The sequence below is a fragment of the Calidris pugnax genome, unplaced genomic scaffold, assembly GCF_001431845.1.
Source record: "Calidris pugnax isolate Ruff unplaced genomic scaffold, ASM143184v1 scaffold448, whole genome shotgun sequence".
NCBI classification, from domain to species: Eukaryota; Metazoa; Chordata; class Aves; order Charadriiformes; family Scolopacidae; genus Calidris; species Calidris pugnax.
Window position 1 is genome coordinate 809,939 of NW_015091198.1, and position 18,396 is coordinate 828,334.

Below are 18,396 nucleotides of genomic sequence, written 5' to 3' on the forward strand. Positions count from 1 at the left end.
GTGAAAATGACATTTTTGTATTCCTCCACGCTGCTGTCATGCAAACAGACTTGGGTCCAGTGTGATTCTGTGCTTCCTGCTGAACAAACATCTGCTCAGGGAGTGTCTGTTGCAGGGCTGCTCCGTGGACAGGACTGAGAGATGCAGGAGGAGGCAGTGGGTGCAGTAACCTCGTCTTATGGATGGGTGGCTGAGGTTGGAAACACTTCACTTGCCCAAGTTTCACGCATGGCCTGTGTCTAGAGAAAGCAGAAATTCACCCAGAAAGCAGAAATTCACCCAGAAAGCAGAAATTCATCCAGAAACCCATGGAGTGTGGCTGTCTGAAAACTTATATCAAAACATTTTTCAGTAGGAAAACCTGGTTTTTATCAGCATTTCTTGGTGTTTTTTTAAAAAAAAGTCATGTTGAAAAATCTCAATTTTCCCCTGGAATCTGTAAAGCAATAGCTTTTTATGAAAATCTTAATTTCTGTAAAATTTTAGTTGTGGAGCAATTAATGTTTTTGGTAAAATTTTCGTGTTTCTGAAAGTTTTCTTTTTCTCTACCAAAACTCTGATTCTGTTCCACTTCCTAAGTAAATATTTTCATTTTCTCAGAAATTATACTAAAAGACCTTCAGCATTTTGAATGAAGACCAAGATTTCAAAATTTACAGCGTAAAACAATTTCAGTGTCATTGACTTAACTCAATTTTGGATGCTGGTATCCACAGCTCCATTCTTTTCAGTTAGGAACATGATCTGTAGTAATTCTGTGAACTGGATTTTCAGGCACTGGACTGCATATAATTCAGATATCTGAACACCTTGAGTTCATGTCTCCTGATGCTGCTCTTTTAGTGAGAGGAGGCAACAGACAGTAACACAGGAGCAGCTTAGATTGTTTTACAAGTGTGAATAGGTGTGCCTGCTACATTGCTGCAAATTCAGGGCCTGCTCAGGCTGGATGTGAAGTGCCACTCCTCAAAAAAATATATATTTATTTTTTGTGTGTGTGTGTGTGTGTGTTCAAGTTTGACAACAGAGCTAAGGGCAACATTTGACTAACAGCTTGAGCTAACTACAGAGGGAACCAGACTGAAGACTGATTCATGGGCAGCATTAAAACAAGAAGCTTTGCTGTAAAGGATGGATTGATAATATGCCAGTTACTTTCCAGGATTTTAAGTGCGAATTGATTAATGGTTTTTATCTGCTAATATTAAGGCCATTTATTCCCTTAGATTATGCTCATTTACCAACAAACTGTATTTTTCATTTTTGTCTCTTGTGATGAGGAGTGCTTTCAAGATCAAGTTTAAGAATAAATCACGAATCTTGCTTCCGGTTAGTATGCCAGGGATAAGCAGCATTATTATTGCTATTAATTACGTGGTGTTTTCTGGCACCCACACTCCCCATCACTTAGTCATTTAGCTTTCTGCAGACTTCTCCTATTGAAGTCTGTGGGGCTGCCCACATACACAAACAAAAACATGTGTCTGTTGCATGATTGAAGCCTTAGATGTTTTTATATTCCTCTTTGTTATTTATATGCCATTGCAAGCTCACATCCTCTGCCTTTTTTTTCCCCATCAGATCACATAAATATTTTCTGTGCCTTTCAAATGAAGCTAATTCAATTTTTATTTTTTTTTTAAAGAGAAATATAAAGTGCTTGTCATCGGTGCTATGAACTTTGCTTATCTTCATCTTTCAATTTTTGTGTTCATCTGGGATGCCTGGAGATACACCACAGTGGTCTTAAATATGTGAACGTGTCCTAATAAGATTTTTCTTTCTTACTGTTCATTTTCCCTAACGTATTTCCAGGCGTTTGCAATGACTAAACAAATTCTGGTGGAAAAGTCAGTTGTTGGCTGGAAGGAGATAGAGTATGAAGTTGTGAGAGATGCTGCCGATAACTGTATCGCTGTCTGCAATATGGAAAACATCGATGCCATGGGAGTCCACACAGGTAGGCCTGGGCACAGGGTGACTCCCTGGAAGTGGCTCGTTAACTTTTTTATGCAGTGCCCTTCTGCCTGCTGTTATTGACATGGTTTTGTGATTGGTGAAGTGGGCTTTAGGAATACTCTTCAAATCTTGGATGGAGCCAGTTAGAGTGTGAAACAGCTAGTGTTAGGCTAAACCTACCCCCACGATCGTGTTTTCTGTAAGAAAAACCAGAGCCTCTCCAGCTCTGGGCCTCTGACTGTCCATGCTTTTCATCAGCTGTACATCCACAGGTTTGAACGTCTGTGTTAACTTCAATATTGGCAATGGGTTAGTGAAGAAAGTGACCTGAAATTTACTGCTGCTGAAGTGCTTCTCATTTTCCTTCTCTGCTACCTTGTGACAAACAGGAGATTCTGTGGTAGTGGCTCCAAGCCAGACACTCTCTAATGAGGAATTTCAGATGCTGAGGGATCGTGCCATCAAAGTTGTCCGACATTTGGGCATTGTGGGAGAGTGCAATATTCAGTTTGCTTTGCATCCAACTTCCCTGGAGTACTACATCATTGAAGTCAATGCCAGACTCTCAAGGAGCTCAGCTTTGGCATCCAAGGCAACAGGGTAAGATTATTTAAAAAAAACAACCACCAACCACCACAGAACAAACAAGTGAACAAACAAAAACTGAGGGGAGAACAGAAAGGGAGAGTTTTACAGGAAAGGACTTAGTTCACTGTATTATTTAAATGTGTGATTTCTGCAAGGAAGAAATGTTCCTGCATCTGCTCTCCATGCAGTTAAGACAAGGAGGCTTAATTTGCAAGGAAGACTGAAGTTGGTTGTTAGGAAGAAGTCTGGAGTGGTCAGGGTGGTAAGGTGCAGATTTCTGCCTGGGAAGCTTCTGAAGAAGAGTTCTTGTCAGCATCTGCTAGGATTGACCATGGAGAGATGGAAGATGGGGTTAGTGTGCCCTCCAGGTCCATTCCAGCCTGCCAGTGCTGTTACTACAAATGGAAAAACTCCCAGGAGGTGTGTGTGGGGCAGCCTAATAGCTGTCCTTACAAAGCATATCCACTGTATCCATATGGTGGCTGCAAATCATCTCTGGGACCCAGAGGACACAGTTATTAACGAGCTGCCTGTCAGACTGATGCAAATGGTATTGCTAGCTGCCTTTGTTTTGTTGGCTAATCATAAACTAATCAAGATAAGGATGGTCAGAGCAGGCTGTTTAAAAATTGGCTTCTTAATTGCACTTTGCAGATGCTGTTGAGAGGCACAAATTAATCTCTAATTTGTAGTTCTCAGCAACTCTTGTGGTTGTTGAAGTGCCATAGCAGACTGGAGGTAAGCCATGATGTTGAACAGTGGGTGCTTGATTGTTTTCTTTTTGGGTGACAGACCTAGAGCAAAACATCTCTGTTTATGTGGTCTCACTGTGGGTGTGACATGTATTTAAAATGATGGCTTTGCAGATAATAAAGCAAGTCTCAGATCTAGGAAGGTAGCTCTACAATGTGTAGGAAGCTGAACAGGCCCTGCTGTGTTTGAGCACAGTAACCTTCCATTGTGTTGAGGAGGGACTTGTTTAATTTGCTCCACTCCTGGGATTTACAAAAGCCAAGTACTTCCCACCCTGCCATTCTCTACCTTTCCTCTATGGTAGGTATCCGTTGGCGTTCATTGCTGCCAAAATTGCCTTGGGGATCCCCTTGCCAGAAATCAAGAATGTGGTGACAGGAAAAACCTCTGCCTGCTTCGAGCCCAGCCTGGATTATGTTGTTACCAAGATACCCCGCTGGGATTTGGACCGTTTTCAGCACGTGTCCAACCGGATTGGAAGCTCCATGAAGAGCGTGGGAGAGGTGAGCGCATCCTTCCCTTCCATCCCACTGCTTGGGAAAGTCATTTCTCTTTCTTGGTAGCTCTCAGAATATCTATCTTCAGGGACCTGATGGCTTTTGGAGGTATTTATTCAGCTCAAATGATTTTTATCCAGTACTGTAATTAATTGAAATGAGTTAGGAGTGTGTAATCTTGGATGTCACAGTGTGGATTCGTAAATGGTTTGACTCTTAAGGGAAGAGACCTCCTTTGGATCACCTGGGGTTGACTTCATTCTTTGCACTCACTACAGAACTCCCAGAGTTATTTTTTGTTTGGGGTTCTGTGGTGGTGGTTAATTTGAGGATAACTTCAAGAGTTGTAGTCCATTAAGATTTTCAGTGACGCCAATAAGCCACAGCTCTCAGTTGTTCCCATAGTTATTTGTCCTCTCTGTTAAAATTATGTGCCAAATCTCAGCCTACTTCTCTTGAAATCCAAATACAACCTGTAATTTTGCTCTGAAGTTTTAACTTCTCGTACTGATTAAGTCTCTTCTATCTGGAACATGACAGTGTGACTTTTAAACCTTTACTTTAAGGCATCTGGGACAATAACAGCATTTTCAGACCACGTTTTGAGACAAGTGAAGCACAGTAAATTACACACTGAATTAGTTAATTATTTATCAACTACCAAAGCAAAATAATTGTGTATTTTTTCAGTTGCCTTTTTTTTCTTAATGCTTTTCAAGTAGCTATTTTATTAAATTATTTTGACACATGAGGCTTTCCTAACATCGACTCTATCTTGCTGAGACAACAAGCCTTCATCACAACTGGAAGGATTATTTAGAACTTGATTTTCCAGTGGCAGTTTTGGCTTTTAACGGCAATGAGATGTTGGTTTTGGTTTTGTTGTGGTTTTTGTTTTTGTTTTTTTTTTTTTTTTTTTCAGTGAGTTGATGCTTGCTGATGTGGATTATTTCTTTTGACTGTTCTATAGAGCCAGGGTTCCTAAATACAGTTGTCCTGTGCACCATCAACTGTAAACACTTCCTGGCTGTAGACATTTGCAGGAGGAAGCATTGAGTTCTTCCAGCAGTCATACATCACAAAAGCAGAACTGCGTGACCCCCCCTATCCTTCTTAAGGCAGGATGTTGGGTAAAGGGAGGGGGAAGATGTAGGAAAAGTCCAACTCCAACTGTGCAGCTCTGTGGCTGCTGGGGGGTGGAACTGAAAAAGGGATGGAGAAGAGTAAGAGATGAAGTTTGCAGCTGATAGAGGTGCTCGGCGAGAAGGTTAGTCTGCAGGACTTGTGTCTTTGAAGCAAAGAGCTTCTTGCTGCTGTATCTCTATTAGTATGGCAGGGTTGTCTCCCTAGCCCTCAACTTGAAGCCAGAACGCACAGCACCTGCTGCATTTTTATTAATTGAACAGTCTGGCCCGGTCTGTTTTTTCCTGAGCTCTGTTGTGCTGGGCAGTGGGCCTGGAGCTGTGAGAAAAGAGAAAACAATGTTATTTTTTTTCTTTGACATTTTTCGACATTGTGTTTGAGAAGATTTTTACGCTGTTAGGGTTTCACTGCACTGGGAAATAAAAATGTTGAAATTAGAGAAAGGGCTGTGTTACCTCGCAGATTTCCACAGAGAAAGGCTTGTTTACTTGTTAGATGGGATGTCAAGATTGAAGGAGGGAAACCCCAGTGCTGCTATACCAATGAGGAGTAATCCTTTAAGAGAGATCTCGTAGGGGAGAGTCACTGTTAAATGTGGTTTAAAGAAGAGGAGCAGATTTCTTCTGAACCTTAGAATTCCCACTGTGAGTTTCTATCTCTAACAGGCTGTTAATCAGAAATATCCTTCTGTATTACTACACCCATGCTACCGCATAATGCTTCCCTCTGCTAAAGTGCTTCAAAGCAGTTTACTGAGGAGAGCAGTGGCTTCCTGTGTTCTACAGATAGGTAGACAAAAGCAGAAAGCAGTCACTTGTCTGACACTCTCCCAATAATATTGGCAGAGTCAGGCCTAAAAGTGGGACTTCCAAGGCTCAGTCAGCTGTGCCTGTCTTAAAGCCAGCAGGACTGTCTTCTGGAGGAGGTCCAAAAGCTGTAATCTGTCTGAATGTCCATCTTCATAGTTTAAATTTGCACTCCTCTGTTATTCAGGGGATAGCTGGGCAGCAGCTCCCCGTAGCTAATGTGGGGGGTACTCTTCATTACAGGTCATGGCTATTGGGCGCACTTTTGAAGAGAGCTTCCAAAAGGCCCTGAGAATGTGTCACCCATCTGTAGATGGCTTCACTTCGCATCTACCCATGAATAAAGCCTGGCCAGACGTTGTAGACCTCCAGAAAGAACTCTCTGAGCCATCCAGCACTCGGATATATGCGATAGCCAAGGTAACAAAAGATAGAAAGCCTGTGACCTACGTCCCTTAATTTATAGCTACCAGACTGGGTCAACTGAGGTGACACATTCTTCACCCAGTTGCTTCCCTGTGTCAAGCACATTGAGACCACCTTGTGGAGGATCCTTGCTGTTGAAGTACAGATACTCTCTATCACATGTAATTTCCTCTGCAGAATGTAATAGCTGGCTGGGTATATGACTCTAATTTTTCTTGCTGACAACTGTATTTCCCTGCATCTTCTGTATTCAGGTAATGTGTTTGGTACAATCTTAGCCAATGCTCATTGCATTCAGCAGCAGGTGCATTCCTGTGTCCTGACACTTCAGTTTGTTGCTGAGTGTTGGTGGAGACCTTGATCCCTTTCCTTTGCTTGTTTCTATGATATAATTGTGTACTAAATATTGGCTGAGGTTCAGCCCTGCTTTACACCAGTGTTTGAGAAGATGTTGGTCAAAGTTGGCCAGTTTTGCAGAATACCATTAATTTATGGTAAGGGAGGAAGTTAAAAATGAACATCCTTTTGAGAATTGGAACAAAGGATGATAAAGAATATCAAGGTGCAGTCTGCTGCACTTGCGGCATTGTGCAATTGTGGCATTGGTATGGGCTTGAAACTAAACAAAAATTAATAATGAAACTCTACCTTAAATTGAGAATACAGGAAATCCTCTGTTCTTTGAAATAGACTCAACTTCCCTAGCATTCTTTTAACCTCCTGTCACACTGGGCAAGTCACTTCATCTTTCAAGGTGTCTGTAGGGGGGGTGTTACTGTAAGGGAAGCTCAGCTGTGAAATTATTTCTTCCTTCAGCTCCAAGGTGTTTGCCACTTGGTAAACGTGGGGTTAGTTACTTTACAAGGTAGGTGCAATTTCACACTTTGGTTTTGCTGCAGCTAACTTGTCCATCTGTCCATACCCTCTATGAAGAGGGACAGCTGTCTTTTATAGCTCTTACCTGTTGGAGTTTTTTTAAGATGGCACATCTTCCTGGCAGGGAGCACCCTGTTACTATTTTTTGTGCTCCTGACTTTGTGTTGGTGGAGTCTTTAAGCCCTTAGTGCTCATGTTTAGATACATCTCATTACATCCTTCACATGAGTGTGTGGAGCTGAGGGTGTGCTGTGTTTGTATAAAAGGTTTTCACATAGATGTTCCTCTTATAAATGGCCTGAACAAAAAGCACAAGATGTTCTATAAATACGTGGCTTGTCCAGCTGTTGACTCTTGCTTTTCAAGCTGGGGAAATGCGTGTCTTCGTAAGCGTAGAACATCCTTCAGCAGCTGCGCTCGGTCTTTATTATAGCTTTCTCTTGTGACTGAGAGAAAAATCTTGCTTCTTGTCTCTCTGAGTGGCTCAGAGAGCTTTTATTGAAAGGTTAATCTTAACCCCATGTTAACACAGGGGATCTGGGAAGGTGATGGTGAATTTGTGCCCCACTGAACACTCTGGGTGTTCCCAGCTGGTGGCATTTTCACTGGGAGCTGTCGAAAAAAGCAAGATCAAAGTTTTAATCCCACTGTATAAAGAGCTGCTTCTGGCTGACACAGTGCACTAATTCGTCCCTGTTAATAACTGAGGCAAGCAATATCAGTAAGAAGTACTTCTGGCAGCTGGGGCTGCCTGCCTGGAAATCCCTTCCCAGCTTGCTGACATTTAAAAGCCAACAGTTAGTCCCCTTTAGCTTTCAGCTTTGTTTGAAACAGGATGGAGCTTCCTTGTATGGCTTCTCCTCCCCTACAAGCCCCCCCTAGTCAACTCTCCAAGGCTTTTTACTTTTTCTCTCTCCTTTGTCTGTTGGATGATGAGAACAGTAACTGTTCATGTGAAAGGGAAGGGAGTTCACCTGCCATTCTGAGCTATTGCTGGTGTAATGGGACTCCCTGTTGTAATGTAAAGGAAGGCACTGAAAGAGGCTGAAATGGATGAGACTTGTTCCTTGTCCAGAGTGGCCAAGTGCTGGGAGGATGGTAGCTGCCTACTGAGCAGGGATGCTCAGGTGCTATCAGATCTTTTCTGGGCCCTCTGAAGGTTGTATACGAGTAGCTTCAGAAGATTTATGCTGTGGATTTGATCTGCACTCTGTTTCACACCAGAGCACTAGTTGTCCACGCTACAGACGCGTTAGTTTGCACTTGTGCTCTGGTCCATGGACAGCTCAATACTTCTTTTGGTGAGGACAGGGGATGGGAATGAAGGAACAAGGGTGCCAGCCCTGAAGACAGCACAGGCAGCTGAGCTGCCCTCCGTTGCTTGGCCTGGAGACCAGGCTTGCTCTCTGTCTCACAGTGTGAAGGCAGTCCCTTAGACCCCTTGGCTTCCCAGCATGGGGCCAGTGTCTACTGGATGGGACGCTCTTGAAAGTGAGCAGGGCTCTAAAGTCACACTGTCCTGCTGTGGCTCCCTCCCCCTTCTCCCATGGTGTGTTTAGGCTGTACTCCTTCATGTAGCTTTGAATAGAGTAAAGCTGTCTGAGTGCTGTCTGGGGACCCTGATCAAATCCTTTGGGGATTTTCTGCCTGGAAACTGATTTGCCCCTCTAATGTGGTGATTTGGGAGCAAGAACTGTCTACAAACTCATTCTTCTCTCTCAGTCTCCAGATTTATGCCACTGGGGTGAAGATGGTTTATTTTCTCTATTCTTCCTCTAATTAAGGAGGGGAAGGCATTTGCTTTTTTCAGTTTCCCTTGAAGATCCCTAGACTTTTAGTGTCGTAAGCAGATTAAGTGTATGCAGTCATGCTACCTGTCTGTGTACGTGTGGCTCAGGGACCATTGACTGAGGGTTGGAGATCTTCAAGAGATGTTAGTCTGCACACGTTTTGTGAAAATAGATGTGCAGAGAAAAGACCAGCTCGTGTCCCTCTAATGTGGCAGTATGGCCTTACCATCCAAGCACTATGGAATCAGAACGGGGAGAGACCCATTATCAGTGGCCTCACACCAGTATTATACTCAGAAATGTGTGAGAAGCCCAACCCTGTGGTGGCCCCAGGCTTCTCTTTTGCAGGCATTTGGAAGAGCAGGGGCTGTGGGATGCCAAGTGCTGGTTGAAGGTTTGGTGTGTGAGTGACTGGTTACTCTAAAGGAGCAAAATGTGCAGGAGGAGATTTTCACCGCTGCTTGTGAGCAAGCAGGATATTCGAGTCAGCAGCCTATTACTTCTCAGGACAGGAGAATAATTGTGAGAGGTAGACCAAGGCAAGCTGCCTGGAGGTCCTACAGAAAAGGGAGAAGGTGGTGTCAGTGTTTTGCAGTGCCTGATGAGAGCTGTTGCTCATCCCTTGTCCGTGTGGGTGGTGCCTTCTTGGAGCACAGCGCTGAAGCGACCTGTGTGTTTTTTCCAGCTGGCATAAAGGCTCCACATCACAGAATCACAGAATGATATGGGGTTGGAAGGGACCTCTGCAGATCATCTAGTCCAACCCCCCTGCTAAAGCAGGTCCACCCAGAGCAGGTTGCACCGGAAAGTGTCCAGGCTGGTTTTGAATGTCTACAGAGATGGAGACTCCACCATCTCTCTGGGCAGCCTGTTCCAGGGCTCTGCCACCCTCAAAGTAAGGAAGTTCCTCTACACATTTAGGTGGATCTTCTTCTGCTCAAGTTTGTGCCCATTTCCTCTTGTCCTGTCCCTGGGCACCACTGAAAAAAGACCGGCCCCATCCTCTTGACACCCTCCCTTTAAGTATTTATCAGCATTGATCAGATCCCCCTCAGCCTTCTCTTCTCCAGACTAAAAAGACCCAAGTCCCTCAGCCTCACCTCCTAAGAGAGATGCTCCAGGCCCCTCATCATCTTTGTAGGCCTCTGCTGGACCCTCTCCAGCAGTTCCCTGTCCTTCTTGAACTGGGGAGCCCAGAACTGGACCCAGTGCTCCAGATGGGGCTCCCCAGGGCAGAGTGGAGGGTGAGAAGCACTGAAGAACGTGGTGGCAGCGTGATGTTGTGTCATCTGCAGCTTGAAAACTCGGAGGGATAACGCCGGGGTGCGGTGGGACAAGCTCATGCCTGGATTAATGCTGGGCTTTCCTTCAGTGGCGTTGCTCTGGCTTTGTTCCAGGGATGCTGCCCTGCAAGAAAACAATTAAGCGTGGTAACAAATTAATGAGCCTGATTACTTCAGCTCAGCAAAAAATACCGTGCTGGTGTTATCATTATGGTTGATTATAGTTGTTCTATCAGGAGAGTTGTAACTGTACACCACTGGTGAGGCCCAGGAAAGATCAGTGATAGAAGATATAAGTGTGTCATACTGGGGTGCTCTCTAGTATATTCACCTGAGACTTTTTTTAATGCTACAGTGTTCTGTAATCCATTGTGTTATGAATAATAGCTCTGTGGGGTTCCTTTTTACCCCATGGTTGCAAATAGTTGGATAAAAATAATAATAAGAAAATTAAAAATAGTCCCTACGAGATAACGCAGGGGACTTTGAATGATCTTGGCATTAACTTGAGATACGGTAAGAAAAGCTAGAGTTATGCTGTAGCCGCAAAGTGTCACCCAGGGCTGGACTTCCCCTTTCTTCAGAGGTATTCCAAGGCTACCTGTTTTGATTCAGCCTTGTATTTCAGGGGTAAAGCAAGATTTATGCTCCAAAGCAGAGAGTTCCTCCACAGCTGAGAATCAGGACATTTCTGTTTAACATCTGCTGCTGGGAGGTTGGCATGGGTCTGAGATTTAGGCAATGTGGGGCAGTAAGGGGTGCAGATGGAAGAGTCTGAACTGCAGGCTGAATGGGCCTCCCTGTAGCTAATTAAGGCACGTACTTAGTGGCCACCAATCCTTGTTACCATCAGTTTAAGCTTGGCTGCTGGCTCTGTAAAAAGTAGATTATCTCTTTCTTGCTCAAACACCAGCTTTTGGTGTCAAAGCGTGAGCAGAAGAGACTGGTGCCTCCTGACACTGCTTGAGGGGCACGTTTTCTGTTGCTGAGGGAGACAGGATCCTGTCTCAAAGATGAACCTTTGTGTTGTCCAGCATAGTCTACCGTACTTTTTATGTCTTTATATAGTTGCTGCCACCTATTTGCAGGCTAAATCTGTATTTGCAAAGCATGTATTCAAGGGTCTGTTTGGTGCTCTCCTCTTTTTGGCAGGCTTTGGATAACGAAGTTCCTGTCGATGTCATTCACAAACTCACAGCCATTGACAAGTGGTTCCTGTATAAGATGCGCAACATTGTGAACATGGAGAAGGTCCTGAAGGAAGTGAACAGGTAGGAAAAACCAACAGCCTTGTCCTAGGATATAGCCTTGTCCCCCCTGCTTTCTGGGAATCCTTCTGCTGGGAAAGCTGTGCTGGACCCTGATCACAGATGCAGTCAATGCTGAGAAGTTTATTTTGGTGCTCAGAGCAAGCAGTGTTGTCTGAAAACCAAGTTCACTGCCTCACCAGGACAGAGGAAATTTCTGAGACAGCTCTTTTTGGTTAAAGAACTTTGAGCGTTTAGGCCTCTCGGCTGTTCTCAGGGATTATGGAAGTTCCAGTTTATTTTGGAACATCCTGACTGTATCTTGAGGCTAAGGCTGGGAATGTGGATGGCCTGCAGTGAGTAACAGCAGCTGCACTCAGATACCTAGGACAGAGTTAGCCTTCAAATACAGGACTTGTCCTGACTTATTACACCTGAGGGCTTTTTTTTCCCCCAGCCTGGCCAATCGATTTTTAAGCTTTTCTGCCTTTGTGTGATCATGCAGTATGTGTTGCTTTTGTGCTGCGCTTTCAAACATCTATAATTCCAGACATATTTAAATATAAATCTTCTTCTTTCTTCAAGAGGAATGACCGTATAAAACTAAGCAGGAAAGAGAGCAGTAAATTACAGCACTGGGCTGTATTTCAGTTCCAGCTTTCCCTTCATGGTTTACGAGGTTGGGAGAACCTCCTTGCTGAGTTATTGGCTGTGCGTTGGCCGGTTTTCCTCTTCTTGTGTTAACCGGGTCTCTCCACATGATGGCGCTGGGATCGCACCGTAGGGAAGTGCCATCGCTGAGGTTTCAGTCGGTTCCTCTGCTGTGATTTCTGCTGCTTTGACCAGCTGCGCGGTTTTAATTGAGCAGCTCTCGCTGTCCCTTGCCCCCCGGAACAAGCTGGATCTGGAGCTAAACAAAAAATAAATGTGGAGGGAGATGTCGAACAGAAGGAGTAGCTTGATTATTTAGAGAAATCTATTGTTTGGCTGCACAAGTTTTTGCCCTCTAACACCCGTGTCATGTTACATTTGCCTCAAGTGCCTTAAATATCTCTATGTGTAGCTCCTGAGGATGAAAACCAATATATCCAGAATCAGTTTTATTTCCTTGCTGTTGGATTGGTGTACTCTGGAACGATGCACTTGGGACCCCGGAGGCTTCCCCATCCGCAGCTGTTATAAATCCAGTATCGCTCCACAGAGGCTAATTGTGCCAAACTTCCCTGTATCACTGAGGTTGCTTTCCCTTCCTCTGCTGTGGGTGGCAGGTGATAATACTGCTATTATCTGATCAGTAGCTGGTGCTATCCCACAAAGTTTTTCATGGTGACTAGGCAGCAGACTGTATAGCTGGCCTGCCACAGTGAGCCCTTTTGCAGCATCCAACCTTGCATTTGTATCATACAGAATCACAGAATCTTCTAGGTTGGAAGGGACCTTAAAGATCATCTTGTCCAACCGTCAACCTAACTCTGACAAAAATAGACACCCACACAACAAACAAGGAGCATCATCACTAAACCATACCTCCCAGCACTTCATCAACCCGTCTTTTGAACACCTCCAGGGATGGTGCCTCAGCCACCTCCCTGGGCAGCCCATTCCAATGGCTGATAACCCTTTCAGTGAAAAAATTTTTCCTAATATCTAGCCTGAACCTACCCTGGTGCAGAGAGGCCATCGACAACCAACGTTGTGTCCCTTGGAAGTGGATTCATGCAATTCAACTCGGATTGCAGGTGGTATAAATTAACTTATCCTCATTCACTTATCAATGCAGGTTTTAACTCCTTGTCCAAACCTTCCCAAGGAAACTCTCTCACCTCACAGCCTGCATTGGAGGGAGAGGATGGACTCTCTGGCTGCATTACGTTGAAGACCCGTTGGCAGAAAGGCAAAGAGCCAGGGAAAAACACTTCTGACCTGAACTAAGACACTAGTCCAGTGAGCCACATCAGGAAACACATCTCTGCTATAGCCGAGGGAAAGCTAATTGAGTGGTGCAAATGAGACTTGGCACGCACGTGCTCTTCCTGCAGCCAGCTGCTTCCAGCCCCCAGCGTGCCTGGCATGAGTTTTACCTGGGCTACAGGATTGTTGCCAATTGAAAAGAACGAGCTGTGGCACTGTCACTGCTTTAAATCTTTTTCTTGTTGAAATAGTTACCAGAGCCAGAAGTAGTTGCCCTGTTCCCAGGCACTGTTGCTGGTTACAAGCTTGCTCTCTGTTCCCTCAAATCCATCCCTTCCTTTTTGACTCTTGGTTTTGGGGGGGGGGTTCTTTGCAATGAGGGTTTGGATGCAGTTGGAATAACATCTCTGCCAAGAGTCTTGATTTGGGCCCTGCAGAGCTGTTGCAGACACCGGTAACAAGGAGATGGTCTCTGCCAAGAGGAAATTTAGAGCTAGAACAAGTGGATATGACAGACAGATGGGGAAGGGGGATCAGAGGCAGGTGGAGGCCTTTGTGAGCAGTTCAGTAAGCAGCATTCATATACCACATGCTGCCTTGCAGCCTGGCCACGTGGGGTGATTCAGATTGTGCATGGAATCTGCTTCCATCCCTGGAAGTTGTATGGGATAACGTTATGGAGAGAAAATCCTTTCTGACCTCTAAGTGTTTGTCTGTTCTCAGTGATGTACAGGCAAGGCCAGCCATTTGCAGAGACAGGGGACACTGGTGAGGGCACGCTCTGCCCCAGAGAACTTCTTTCCAAAGAACATTTGACCTGGTGCTGGTGAGACACTATAGCATTTGTCGTGCTGCAGCAATGTTTCTATTTGACTCTGCCTCTGGGCCCCTCTAAGATGGAGAAAGAGTTGTTTCAAGTTATATGACTTGGCTGCAGGAAAGCAAATGGCCTGAGTTGAATTGGGAAAGGAAAGTCATTTTGAGAGTACTTGCAAGAATATCCAGTAATATCACACACGTCAAACATGTGCCTTTGCTGTTTCTCTTGTGACCTACATTTTTTTCATTTCAAGCGGAAACTTACATTGTGGAGTTTTTGTTGTTTTTTGACCAACAATATTGGTCAAAAAACATGCCTTCATGCCTTCAGTAATGTAATCTTAAGCATAACCTTCTCCACCACACGTGCAAATAAAATTTCATATACTTAAATGAAAAAAGCGAGCACCATCCTATGCTGTCAGTCTGTGAATGGTGTATGGAGCAGTGGCAGTGCAATAGGATATGCTGTTTTCAGGAAATTCTTTCCCTAGATTTAGCCTTGCTTGTCCTGTAAGAGAAAATGGAGGGGAAGGGCCCTGCAGTGACCCTGCTGGCTGTTCATCACACTGGCAGCTCATGAAGGAGATGGAAATTTGAACAGACCCTATCTAGGCATCTGAGACAATGAGGAGAGAGCAGTGACTTAAAGGCCAGGGTTGTGGACCCAGTCCAGATTAAGTCAGATTTGCAGTAAGGTCCAGTAACACTGTCATCCCCAAGAGCACAATTTGAGAAAGACCTAGGGAAGATTGGGCCGTCTTACAGCAGACAGAAGTGTGAGTATAGAAACATTTCAGTCTTGGTGTATTATTTGAGTGAGGAAAAGAGGAGCATGAGAATCCCCTCTTTTGCAGTTGAGGAGCAAAGCATAGAGATGGTAAGGCTTGCCCAAAGTCTCAAAGACAGTCTGGAAGAGCTGCAAACTGAACTCTGTCGTCTTAAAGCTCAACTCTTCAAATTAACCTTGATGAAAACAGCAGATTTTCATTTTGGTGGATACCAAACTAGCCAGGCAGCAGAAAATGATGGCACCAATCATACTTTAGACCTTTGTTTTGGAGGAGAATGTATCCTTTGGCGTTGTGTCTGTTGGCATTGATTGAAAACACCTCCTGGCCTGTGGTTTGCTTGGAAGGAGGAAGTGCAGTCCTGAGTGTTGCTCTTGTCGTTCCTAAGGAGACACAGGTTAATAGAGGCGAAGAAGAAAATAGCAGGAGGGTGCAGACCCACTTCAGCTCAGCATTTGTAGCCAGGTGCTCTGCTCAGTGGCCCATGGAAGAAGTTGTTTATTGTGAATTCCTTTTCGAAGCTCATGTCCTTGGGTCTGTGAAAGGTGTGCTTTGAAAGCTGCTTGCCAGAAGCATGACTTGATTTCAAAACATGAAACATGGTGGAGTTGCCACAGAAATGCAGGGACTGGAATTAAAACCTGGTTCCAGCAGGTGACGTAGGGAACAGTGCAGGGAGGGAAGATCAGAGAGGCCATCGATAACCTGTGCTCTTCTGCACTGGGTGTTGCACACCTGCTCTTCTCAAAAGCAATGTCTCCTGCTGACTTGAGTGCTTTTGGGGACAGGTCAGAGAGCGTAAGTCAGATCTTGTGTGGGTGTAAAGCAGAGCAGGTCCCGTGATGCTAAGTGAGGCTGCACTGATTGATGCTGTTTGAGGAGCTGTCACTGACACAGTTAAAAGCAAGTACAACAAATAACTGGGAAAATTACTTTTGTCTTCTCTGTGAACTGTGGGGCAGGGAAGACTCGGGAACAAATTAGGAATTCAGTGCATGAGGAGAATAGAATATAAACAGTTATTCAGCATGGTTGTTTGTGCGTTGTGTGGATCTGACATAAGATACTTTCTGTTTGTCTTATAGAGCCGTTGGTAATAACTTCACAACTGTATTTTCTTTCACAGCATCTCTAAATTTGTAAAAACACAATTTTTTTTTTTTTTTTTTTTTCATGATACAGAGGATATAGAGGCATCACCCTTCAAAAAGCATTGGGGAATCTCTGCAAATGATACAGACAGTACCAGAAGTGAGGGAGTCTGTACCGTGGGACCCCAGTAAAGACCTCAAAGCTGTCTTTTACCAGGGGTAGAAAATAGGCTTTGAGGAAGCATCGATGACCCATTTGTTGGCTGTATTTTGGTGTGGGCTGCTGCTTCAGCACATCACTTAATCCTAGGTGCGAGTCATTTAGATCTTAGGGCACAGTCTGAGGTTCCTGTTACTTAAGTCAAGATGTCCACAAGGGGATTTATTAGCCCAGGGACCTGAATGTTAAAGATGCAGAGTGTAGTGATAGTTGTTCGGTGAGCAAGATTTGTTGGTTTACAGCTCCTGCTTCCCTAAATGCTTCTTTGACAGCTTTTTGTCAGTCATCTCACGAGCTTCTCAGGAGGGGAAAAATGGTAACAGTCTGTCTTGTTGAGTAGAGAAGCAGGGAGAGAATTTATATGCCAATCTCATGTTTTTAATTGTAGCATGTTCAAAATCTTACAAAACATCAGGAGCAATCAAGGAAGCCAATAGTAGCCTTGAAGCAGAGTGGGACAATGACAAAAAGAGAGAGAATCTGCATTTGTACATAATCCAGCCTGAAATCAAGTAGGCTTTTGAAACCCTCCAGGTCTATGACTACTGAGGTAGAAGAGCTCTCTTGGGACTGGGCATTAGGCATTTTGGTTCCAGCGCTTCTTGCTTTTGGTCCACTTTGCTTGCTGTAGTGAAAGTGTAGGCTGGGCTTAAATCCACCCCCTCTGGATTCAGGAGGAGCTGAGTTCAAGACTCGTGGGCTGAGCTGGGGCATGCTCATCGTTGCAACTCCCGTGTGCACGTCCACACCACACGAATAGAGAGAGCTGCAGAGATAAACCAAAACGACCTGCAGGAGTGAGCCTGGGAGCTTACAGGGCATGTTAACTGACACAATAGCCGTGCCCAAAATGCTCCCCGCTCAGGCTTTGTCTCTCAGTTCACAAAATATTCCTGATCCTTTTGATCAAGACCCATTAACGTCCAACCAAGTAATATGTGGATGGGTGTAAACTTGACAACGTACCTAAAATGAAGCAGAGCCTGATCTGGGAGACAAGAACGAGAGTGCTGTTTCCCATATCGAGCTGGGGCTTTCTACCAGCACATTTATTCAGTGTTACTCCTAAACTGGTGGATCAGATGAAAGCCAGTCAAGTGGAAGAGGGGGCTGTGCTGGAGTGAGCAGGCTCTCCTGATAATTGCAATGCTGCCAGTGTTCCTCCAGTCAGTTAATAGATTTCCTCAGGTCCTCTGTGCCAGGTGAAAATTTCCTCATTAAGTGGAATTTATTCCATTTCCTTTTATCATTTATTATTGAAGAAAAAGTGAGGGGCTGAAGTTCCGAAGATGACAGGGTGGAATTTTAAACAAAAAACAACAACAAATCAACACTGGAAGCCGAAACAGAGGCACAAGCAACATTCAGGAAAAGCTTGTATTGTTTATAAACTGCAAAATGTGCAGGGGACTTCAGCTTTCTGAGGCAGTGAGCAGCCACTAAATGATTTTGACAGTGTGCAAAAGTCTAATCGTCTGGTTTTGAAGCTCTAAAACTTCTGATTGCCATTTTGCAAAAGTGAATGTTAGGAAAAAGGAGTATTATAGGAGTCTGGAATCGTGGCTGCTAAATCTTCCCTTGTTTCAAAATTGATTATAAACCAGTGAGGGAGTTTAATCTTTGGAAGACTTTTTGCTCTCTGTTTGAAGAGTAAGTGATGCTCCAGGGGAAAGTGGGAGGCAATGATGTAGGACTGGGTCATATGCTTGGGAATAGCCAGAACTAAGATTTTTTTTTTTCATCTTCTTTTTTTAGTGCTGGATTTCTGGTGAGGTTTTGGAAGGGTTATTTGTATTCAAGCGTTCAAAGAAATTCAACCTGATTCTGCTCTTGCTGGCTTTAATGTCTCCAGCAAGTCCAAAGGGCTGGCTTTGAGCAAAGGCGGTGGGAACAGCATTAGGTCAATGTCTGTCTTAAAAAACATAACCCCTTAACCTTTTCATGTCTCAGTTTTGCTATCAGTGAGATAAGCATCACCCTACCTACTGTTTGCATGTTTCTTAGATCCTTTCCATGAATGTTGAGATAGAAATGCTAAAAATTACCCTTCATAGTAAATGGAAATTATCCAGGAACGACGATGTGTGCCCAGATCATGCAGGGAGGCAGCCTGATTTCCATAGCAGTGCTGAGGGCTTGCAGCTCTTTGATCCAGTTCCCTTTAAAGGTGGTGGAGCAATTCTGCTGGCTTACCCT

The 18,396-nt window shown here is 44.4% G+C and overlaps 1 protein-coding gene across 1 annotated transcript in view; it reads left to right on the forward strand.

Moving 5' to 3' along the window:
- CPS1 (carbamoyl-phosphate synthase 1) overlaps positions 1-18,396 on the forward strand; it is a 106,955-nt gene that overhangs the window by 40,715 nt on the left and 47,844 nt on the right. Inside the window, exons 17-21 of the mRNA XM_014959614.1 lie at positions 1,816-1,960; positions 2,349-2,559; positions 3,605-3,803; positions 5,990-6,166; positions 11,274-11,392. Of these exons, the coding sequence (XP_014815100.1) occupies positions 1,816-1,960; positions 2,349-2,559; positions 3,605-3,803; positions 5,990-6,166; positions 11,274-11,392 (851 nt within the window). The remainder of the gene's footprint in view (positions 1-1,815; positions 1,961-2,348; positions 2,560-3,604; positions 3,804-5,989; positions 6,167-11,273; positions 11,393-18,396) is intronic.